The sequence below is a fragment of the Ranitomeya imitator genome, chromosome 1, assembly GCF_032444005.1.
Source record: "Ranitomeya imitator isolate aRanImi1 chromosome 1, aRanImi1.pri, whole genome shotgun sequence".
NCBI lineage: Eukaryota > Metazoa > Chordata > Amphibia > Anura > Dendrobatidae > Ranitomeya > Ranitomeya imitator.
Genome location: NC_091282.1, coordinates 299,551,442 through 299,561,540, shown reverse-complemented (window position 1 = coordinate 299,561,540; position 10,099 = coordinate 299,551,442). Strand labels below are relative to the sequence as shown.

The window sequence follows — 10,099 nt, the reverse complement described above, 5'->3', positions numbered from 1 at the left end:
ATAGCAAACACCTGCTGACAGATTCCCTTTAAATGCAGTTGTTAGTGAGACAGCTGTTATTTTCCAGATATTGTTTGTTTGATATCTTCTGAGCCTAGGTGAAACATGGAGACCCACATACTGTAGAATATACTTTTTATGTAGTGCAGTGAGTTGCTAATCCAAATCTCTGACTCCACAACACTGCCCCCTACTGAGCATGCACATAAATTGCAGGACAGATTCATCTCAACTAAAAGCCGAGGTTCTTAGATCAGGAACAGAACAGACTTTTATAGGACATTTCATAACTTTCCCAAATTCTGAAAACATTTACAGCACTGAACCAATTTGTTATATATTTTAGGAGTTGGAATCGGTCGATTTTATACTGACTCAGACTCCACAGCCTTGCTTTTATGTCCTTTGTCTGGAAGGGGTTAAAGAGGGTGAGAATTCAAACGTTATCCACTGACCCTCCATGAGCTAGAACAAAAAATTAAATGAAAACTGTATCACAATAATGAGACGGTACAGTCTCAAAACAAATTGAGCAACATAATATTTTCTGACGTACACAATCACAATTAGGCTATGTGCACACGTTGCAGATTTGGCTGCAGATCCCCAGAGGATTTGGCCCTGCGGATCCGCAGCAGTTTTCCATGCATTGTACAGTACCATGTAAACCTATGGAAAACCAAATCCGCAGTGCACATGCTGCGGAAAATACCGAACGGAAACGCAGCGGTTTATTTTCCGCAGCATGTCAATTTTTTGTGCAGATTCCGCTATGCTTTTACACCTATTCCATTATAGGAATCCGCAGGTGTAAAAACGCAGGCGAAATCCACACAAAATCTGAACAAAATGCACAGGTAAAATGCAGGTCATTTTACCTGCGGATTCTGCAGAATCCACGCGGAAAAATCCGCAATGGAATCTGCAACATGTGCACATACCCTTACAATCACACATAAAACTAGGTAATAAAGACTGACACAAAAAATGACCTTTGTATTACTTTAATCAGTAAGGAATGTATTACATTGGCAAGCAGGTATTATACTGCAGTGGTTGTCATTTCATCTTCTGGCACTGGAGCACCGGCGCCTAGTTATGCAAATGTAGATCTGTTCCAGCCCACGTTACTTGGATTCAAGTCCACAAAATTGATATAAACCCTGTAAATGGAGAAACTGTTAGTGTCACATACACAAGGCAAAGTACCTACCACAAAACCCACCCATAGAACTTTGTGGGTGTTGGGATTAAAAGGAATATGTCAGCAGGTTTGTGTCATGTAATCTGAGAGCAGCATGGGGTAGAAGTGGAGACCCCGATTCCAAAGATGTGTCACTTACTGGTCTGTGAGATTCCGTTTTAATAAACTTAGCAATCAGCAGGAGTACATCACTATTTGACTAACTGCCTGGTGCTTGCTGGTCCAACCATGCCCCTATCACTAATTTTCAGCTCTCTGTCAATAAACATTGTACACAAGCAGCCAATCAGTGGTGTGCGTGGGGTTATAAAGGGCTCAGCATTCAAGCTCTGCTAAATCTGCAGCAGAGAAAACGGTGTCAACACTGCTGCACCCAGTAAACCAAGTGCTATATTGTTGGAATCAGGGTCTCCGCTCCTACATCATGCTGCTGTGAGATTAAATTGCAAAAACCTGCTGACAGATTCCCTTTAACTGTAACAACAGCACAAACAATAACTTTATAGAAGATATTCAAGAACCATTATAGAAAGCAGAGCATAGGTTATATGGAAAGATGGTGGAGGTGAGTTTTCATTCTGGACACTGACGTAATGAATAAGAAGAGTATTTTTCTACCACAATAAACCATTGTTCAATCTCTCAGCAAACTTTCTCCTATTGTATATTTGCAATCCAAAATCACTCCATAGCAGAAAAATTAAAGTGTAGAGACACTACTCAATTCAAATACCCCTTGGTTCCCTGCCAAGCCATCAGTGGGTGCTGAAATTTGCTGCTCCGGGGAATAGGTGAACCTGCATTTTCTATGTATTGGACTGGGAATGGGTAGATGTCACTAGACAATGTTAGTGGTACTGAAGAAAACAGTCACATAAAGCATCCGGTAGGATGAAAAAGGCATTTTATAAGTTCTGCTCTTAGTCAGAGACATTGTCAGCTTGAAACATGTCAGAAATGTATGTTTAGCTGTTTTTGGATCCAAATAAAGAAGATATTTTAATCCTTCCAAGTGCTGAAAATACTTTGTGAGCGGAGTCCATTGATCCATTAGCTTCAATTTCCCTAGAAAAATTACCGTAACCAGAGTGGTAAATCACCTCCTCATATACTTGACTTGTTCACATGCAGCAGTAGTCCTGGATCGCGGTGGTCTTTCCACTGCTTCCTGGCACTTACATTTAAGGCTACTTTCACACTAGCGTCGGGCTCGGCCTGTCGCAGTGCGTCGGGCCGAGGTTACCGACGCTAGCGTTGTTTGCGCCGCACAACGGGTGCAGCGGATGCAGATTTTCATCGCATCCGCTGCCCCATTGTGAGGTGCGGGGAGGTGGGGGAGAAGTTCCAGCCGCGCATGCGCCGTCCATCCGCTGCCCCATTGTGAGGTGCGGGGAGGTAGGGGAGGAGTTCCAGCCGCGCATGCGCCGTCGGAAAAAGCGGTCCGTCGGCTGCAAAAAACGTTTACGTTTTTTGCTCCCGGCGGTCCGCCACAACACGGCGCAACCGTCGCAAGACGGTTGCAACGTGTGTCGATACGTCGGTAATGTAACTCTATGGGGCAAAAACGCATCCTGCAAAGTTGTTTGCAGGATGCGTTTTTGCCCCATAGAGTTACATTACCGACGCATTGCGACGTATTAAAAAAACGCCAGTGTGAAAGTAGCCTTACTAGGAAACCGCTGTTTAACCAAGAGAACCACAGACAATGATTGTCCGTCGTTCAGTCTTGCAGGCATGGAACATGGCTTCAGAGATAGGATCCATAACCACTAATCAAATGAACGTGGATGACGTGACAGCCAAGTCAATGATTAGTGGCCCCATCAGAAATAAATGCGATGTTTGCATTTTGGGGCATCTGATGACAGATCTTCATCTCCTGCTGAAGCTATTTAGTATAGGGACCACTATTATCAACCAGCCCTCACCATCACTGACAAAATCTTGTATACACCTCTCTTCCCAACTATACAAGGGGCAAGTTCAATCATATAAATATACACGCTGGGTGCCGCAGCTCAGCCTCTATTGAAGTGAATGACAGCTGAGTTCCACAGGGGCATACAGAGCCTTGAAAAAGTATTCATACCCAGTGAACTTTTCCACATTTTTTCACTTTACACCTACAAACTTAAATGTATTTTACTGGATTTTATCTAATATACTAAAACAAAGCTGAAAGTATTTGTGAAGTCTAAAGTGGTGATGAGCGAACATGCTCAGATAAAGTGTTTTCCGAGCATGCTCATGTGCTAACAGAGTGCCTTGGGTGTGCTCGAAAAATACGTCAGAGTCCCCACGGCTGCATGTCTTGCGGCTGTTAGACAGCCGCAAACACATGCACGTTTTCTTGATTAAAAAAAAATAAATCTTAAATTTATGAGGAGAAAATGTATTAAAATAGGCCTAAATAAAATCCTGAGTGACCAATTGCCTCCAGAAATCACATTATTAGTAAATTAATTCCACCTGTGTGTAATTTATTCCCAGTATAACTAAATCTGTTTGTGAAGGCCTCAGAGGTTTGAGAACATTAGTGATCAAACAGCATCATGAAAACCAAGGAACACACTAGACAGGTCAGGGATAAAGTTGAAGAGAAGGGTAAAGCAGGATTAGGTTATAAAAAAAAAAATATCCTAAGCTCTGAAAATGTCATGGAGCATTGTTCAACTCATCATCCAAAAACGGAAGGAATATGGCATAACTGCAAACCGACCAAGACTTGGCTGTCAACATAATCTCTATATGCTTCAAATAGAGACCAAATAGGGGAGGAGGAGGAAAAATGCAAACCAACTGCATGCAGCAATCTCCTGAACAACTCTCTAACCACCTACTCCAAACACTGAATATCTCCTCCAACACCTAACCAGGAAGTCAGAACTATCACTGGAAAATCCCAGTGCCAGTGGCAAGCATGTATACCAGAGGGGAGTGGTCAAAAAAGAACAGCTGAGGCAATTCAGGGTGGGGAGCTCCACAGAACTAATTAACCCTTGCAATGACAGTGCAAGGAAAAACCTGCACTATTTAATAGGATGGTGAAGGAGTTCTAATCAGTACAGTGACCAGACACTGCGATCTTCTGACCCTTCTCTGCTGCGGTAGCCCTGTGACATGCGCTCCATCCAATCTCATTAAGCTAGACCTAGTGTGAAAAGAAGAATTTGCAAAAATTTTAGCCTTTAGATGTGTAATGCTGGTAGAGACATACCCCAAAAGACTTGCACCAGTAATTGCAGCAAAAGGAGGTCCTATAAAGTATTGGCTCAGGGAGCTGAATAAAAATGCACATCACAATAATCAGATTCCTTTACACTTCACAAATACTTTCTACATTGCGTTGGTATATCACATAAAATCCTAATAAAATATATTTAACCCTTTCACGACATGCGCCGTACATGTACTGCGCATGCCGTGAATCCCCCTTTGATGTGGGCGCCGGCGGTGAGCCCGCATCAAAGTCGCAACATGTCAGCTGTTTTGTACAGCTGACATGTGCGCGCAATAGCGGCGGGTGAAATCGCTATTCACCCGCCGCTATTAACCTGTTAAATGCCGCTGTCAAACACAGACAGCGGCATTTAACTACCGCATCCGGCCGGGCGGCCGGAAATGACGTCATCACCGACCCCTGTCACATGATCGGGGGTCAGCGATGCATCAGGAAGGTAACCATAGAGGTCCTTGAGACCTCTATGGTTACTGATGCAGGCCTGCTGTGAGCGCCCCCTGTGGTCGGCGCTCACAGCACACCTGCATTTCAGCTACATAGCAGCGATCTGATGATCGCTGTTATGTAGCAGAGCCGATCAAGTGGTGCCAGCTTCTAGCCTCCCATGGAGGCTATTGAAACATGGCACAAGTAAAAAAAAAATGTTTTTAAAAATATGAAAAAAATATAAAAAATATAAAAGTTTAAATCACCCCCCTTTCGCCCCATCCTAAATAAAAATTTTAAAAAAATCAAACATACACATATTTGGTATCGCCGCGTTCAGAATCGCCCGATCAATTAAAAAAAAAAGCATTAACCTGATCGCTAAACGGCGTAGCGAGAAAAAAATCCAAAACGCCAGAATTACGTTTTTTTGGTCGCCGCGACATTGCATTAAAATGCAATAACGGGCGATCAAAAGAACGTATCTGCGCAAAAATGGTATCATTAAAAACATCAGCTCGGCACGCAAAAAATAAGCCCTCACCTGACCCCAGATCACGAAAAATGGAGACGCTACGGGTATCGGAAAATGGCACTTTTTTTTTTTTTTTAAGCAAAGTTTGGAATTTTTTTTCACCACTTGGATAAAAAATAACCTGGACATGTTAGATGTCTATGAACTCGTAATGACCTGGAGAATCATAATGGCAGGTTAGTTTTAGCATTTAGTGAACCTAGCAAAAAAGCCAAACAAAAACAAGTGTGGGATTGCACTTTTTTTTGCAATTTCACCGCACTTGGAATTTTTTTCCCGTTTTCTAGTAAAAGACATGGTAAAACCAATGGTGTCGTTCAAAAGTACAACTTGTCCCGCAAAAAATAAGCCCTCACATGACCATATTGACGGAAAAATAAAAAAGTTATGGCTCAGGGAAGGAGGGAAGTGAAAAATGAAAACGCAAAAATGAAAAAGGGCCGCGACTTGAAGGGGTCAAGGCTGGCTTCACACTTGCGTTTCTGTGCGCTGCGTATGGCAGCGTACTTCCTCCGTGAGGCTCCGCATATTGCCGCCTGCGTTTCCCTGTGTACTGATCTTTAATTTTGAGTTTCCGTGTGGTCGCCGCACGCCTCAAATTGCCGCATGTGGACACATCCGCATACAACGCATGTCCCTGTGTACCAAATGTTAAAGATAGGTACGCAGGAAAACGCAGGACGCAGGCGGCGGAGCTACACGGAGGAAGCAAGGAGGAAGTACACTGCCATCCGCAGCGCACAGGAACACAAGTGTGAACCTAGCCTAAGTTTGTGGGTGTTGCGTGAAACAAAAATGTGGAAAAGTTCATGGGATATGAACACGTTTTCCAAGGCACTGTACATAGAAATCATGGAACCCGCCATAGCAAAAGTTTAATTTGGCCCCCTTCTTTACTCCCTCACACTAACAACACAAAAAATAAAATAACTCCAATATTTGGCATAGTAGGCAGGGTCACAGACATTGGAGCTATGCCTTGCTGTGACTACACCTAACATTTATAGACAGAAAGAGTATTGTATGTATTGTATTGTAATTGTATTGTATGTATGGCAGCAAGAATAAAGTATTTGCTCTTTTACTGGTCTCTTAGTGTGCTCACCAAAGATACCCTCCTTTCATGGCCCCCCTTACACAGTGTAAAGTGCCCCACGACCCCCTTCCCACACACAGTGTGATGTGCCCCATGACCCTGTACACACTATATCATGCCCCCACAAGAACTGAATAAGAAAATACTCCCTGCATCGTAATCCTGATGTGCTGCTCCGCATTGCTCTGTTCATGTGGACTGAGGCTCTGCGCAGACATGGAGCCTCCTGAACTCTGAGGCTGCCATCACACGCTCAGTATTTGGTCAGTATTTTACATCAGTATTTATAAGCCAAAACCAGGAGTGGAACAATCAGAGGAAAAGTATAATAGAAACATATGCACCACTTCTGTATTTATCACCCACCCCTGGTTTTGGCTTACAAATACTGAGGTAAAATACTGACCAAATACTGCTAGTGTGACGGCAGCCTTAACTCAGACGCACAGGCTGAATGGGAGAACAGGGAGCTAATGCTCAATTCATATGAGAACTGCATGGGCAGGATGGTTATTTTCCTAACTCTGCTTTAATTATTTTCTTTTTAATGAACTAATGGTCAAAATTCAACAAAAATGAATGGAGACAAATTTTTGCTTTCATAATGATGGCAGGTCAGACAGCTTACCGTATTTTTTGGACTATAAGACAATTGTTTCCACCAAAAATGTCTAGGGAAATGGGGGGTGCGTCATAGTCCAGATGTACTTGCTCTGGATGGGGTGGTGGGAAAGCAGCAGCGGCGGAGCAGCAGGTCACAGGAGGCAATGGCAAACACTGTGCCCGCTGTTAAAGAGACATGAATATTCACTGCTCTCCACGCCCATAGCTCCACCCACCTCTTTGCACTGAAGTCTGTGCAGAGAGGTTGGAGGGGCTATGGGTGTGAGGTGCAATGAATATTCATTTCTCCTTAATATCAGGCACACTGTTCGCCATAGCTGCAGCCGCCAGCTTCCTTTAGCGGCTGGGCGATCACGGGTGACCGCTTCTAAAGAATAAACATTCACTGCTCTCCACTCCCATGGGCGCGAGGAGAAGTAAATATTCATTCTCTTTAATAGCTGGCACAGTAGCTGCAGCTGTCGGCTTCCTGCAGCAGCTGGGCGATCACATGTGCCCGCTATTAAAGAGAATGATTATTCACTGTTTTTTTCTGATGGGGGCCATGCACACCGGGATAGGGATGAGGGGGAGCCATGCACACCAGGATAGGGATGAGGGGGAGCCATGCACACCAGGATAGGGTTGAGGGGGAGCCATGCACACCAGGATAGGGATGAGGGGGAGCCATGCACACCAGGATAGGGATGAGGGGGAGCCATGCACACCAGGATAGGGATGAGGGGGAACCATGCACACCAGGATAGGGATGAGGGGGAACCATGCACACCAGGATAGGGATGAGGGGGAACCATGCACACCAGGATAGGGATGAGGGGGAACCATGCACACCAGGATAGGGATGAGGGGGAACCATGCACACCAGGATAGGGATGAAGGGGAACCATGCACTCCAGGATAGGGATGAGGGGGAAGAATGCACACCAGGATAGGGATGAGGGGGAAGAATGCACACCAGGATAGGGATGAGGGTGAGCCATGCACACCAGGATAGGGATGGGGCGAGCCATGCACACCAGGATAGGGATGAGGGCGAGCCATGCACACCAGGATAGGGATGAGGGGGAACCATGCACACCAGGATAGGGATGAGGGGGAACCATGCACACCAGGATAGGGATGAGGGGGAACCATGCACACCAGGATAGGGATGAAGGGGAACCATGCACACCAAGATAGGGATGAGGGGGAAGAATGCATGCCAGGATAGGGATGAGGGCGAGCCATGCACACCAGGATAGGGATGAGGGCAAGCCATGCACACCAGGATAGGGATGAGGGGGAACCATGCATACCAGGATAGGGATGAGGGGGCCATGTATAACTGGATGAGATTATATATATATATATATATATATATATATATATATATATATATATATATATATATATATATATATATATATATATATATCAGTATAGGGGATTTAGTACAGAATTGACTACAGTTTTTGCTTCAATCTTTTTTCCTATTTTCCTCCTCTAAAACCGTATTTATCTGTTCTGAATTCTATGTAATTAACAAGGTGCTTACCTGTTGGCGGGAATATGCAATTCCTTAGTCAAAATGTCACTCAGTAAAGTAGTGTACTGTTTGTTCTGTGGACCTCCAATCTTGCCAATGCTCTTCAGGTTGCACAGGGCACAAGGTTCCGTTGTGCCCCCAAAGCTCATCATCTGATCAGGCAGGATGTGCACAGCAATGTACTAGAAAAAAAAAAAGACAACTGTATTTTAGTGAAAAGAAAAACAAATTACCAACCAAAAGGAATGTGAGTGATAAGACCAAGCACATATAGGAATAATCTGCTGCACAAATGATTGTAATGGCCAAAAGTCGTATAAACAGCGACACAGCCACTTTTTCACTGTTTTTTTTTTTGCCACTTTGATTATAGGGCCATATGAATACATTAGTTATGCAGTGGGTGCACTGCAGGCTCGGATGAGGAATAGCTTTGGATAAGAGCTCATCCGAATATCTGCATCCGGATCGCGGATCCCTGGAGCGCTCCGATAATCAGGGGTCCGGCTCCGCGGCTGTGTGACGGGCACAATACACGCAGGGAGAGCCCTCCGCACAGGCAGTCGCTGCATCTGTTGGGCCTGTCACACAGCCGTGGAGCCGGACCCCTGATTATCGGAGCGCTCCAGGGATCCGGGTACCGACGCAGATATTCGATAAGCGCTATATTCGGACAGGCTCTTATCCAAAGCTGTTCCTCATCCCTAGTTACACTGTATCAGTGCAATGCAGGCTCTTCCCCCCATTGTGTGGATTGGATACATCTCTATCTATATTATTAGACCGAACGTTCAGCGTTAACCCTTTAGATGCGGGCTAGAAGTGATTTACTACACGGAACGTCATGGTGGCTGCTTTATTACACGGATTGGAGGTTTAGCACATGCAACCTAATATAGAGGTAGACATGGCAGCAATAGCAGGCTTTGGCACCGCCGGGCAGTCTCTGCAGCCGCTCTGCAAGCAGTAGGGCCTGCCAGTTCTGATGGGCATCTGCCGCCTATCTACATGGCACCACCACCCGCCCCTTTCACCCACTCCACAGTTACCACGCACATCTGCCGGCTTGCCAGTCGCCTTAGCTAGTTTCTCCGTCAGGCTGCACAGGAGGTTTTCAGGAATGGCATCCCGGGCCACGTTAGTGAATAGCTCGAAGGTGGGCATGATGTGTGTCTGTAGACGGCGGCGGGTGACGAGAGCACGTGTGCCCGGAACACTGGAGAATCGGCCAATCCGAGGCCACGCCTCCCCCTGCTGGTCGTGCGAAGAATAGCAGCGCCTGTCATGTCTTATGGCTAAAGCAGGCCCCTGTCATGTCGTCGTGTGTAATGTTTGGTGTCAGGCTGTATCTCATCTGTCTGGTCATGTCAGACAGGCTGTATCTCAGTGTTATGTGTCTGGTTCTATCAGTATTATCTGTCTCGGTATGTCCTGTAGTCAGGCTGAAT

General features: G+C 45.2%; 1 protein-coding gene across 1 annotated transcript; it reads right to left on the bottom strand.

Annotated features, from left to right (window-relative positions):
• Positions 1-988: 988 nt before the first annotated feature.
• MIF (macrophage migration inhibitory factor) lies at positions 989-9,895 on the bottom strand. The gene is made up of 3 exons (XM_069757116.1): positions 9,708-9,895; positions 8,661-8,833; positions 989-1,163 (listed from the first exon to the last, which is right to left on the bottom strand). The coding sequence occupies exons 1-3, from the start codon at positions 9,813-9,815 to the stop codon at positions 1,097-1,099; spliced, it is 348 nt and encodes a 115-aa protein (XP_069613217.1). The 5' UTR covers positions 9,816-9,895; the 3' UTR covers positions 989-1,096.
• Between the last annotated feature and the right edge of the window lie 204 nt (positions 9,896-10,099).

Excerpts from the sequence above, each read along its gene's own strand:
- MIF (XM_069757116.1), bottom strand. The coding sequence starts at position 9,815 with ATGCCCACCTTCGAGCTATTCACTAACGTGGCCCGGGATGCCATTCCT. Across the intron at positions 8,834-9,707 it reads CGACTGGCAAGCCGGCAGAT|TACATTGCTGTGCACATCCT; the intron begins GTGCGTGGTAAC and ends TTTTTTTTCTAG. Across the intron at positions 1,164-8,660 it reads TTGCATATTCCCGCCAACAG|GGTTTATATCAATTTTGTGG; the intron begins GTAAGCACCTTG and ends CTCCATTTACAG.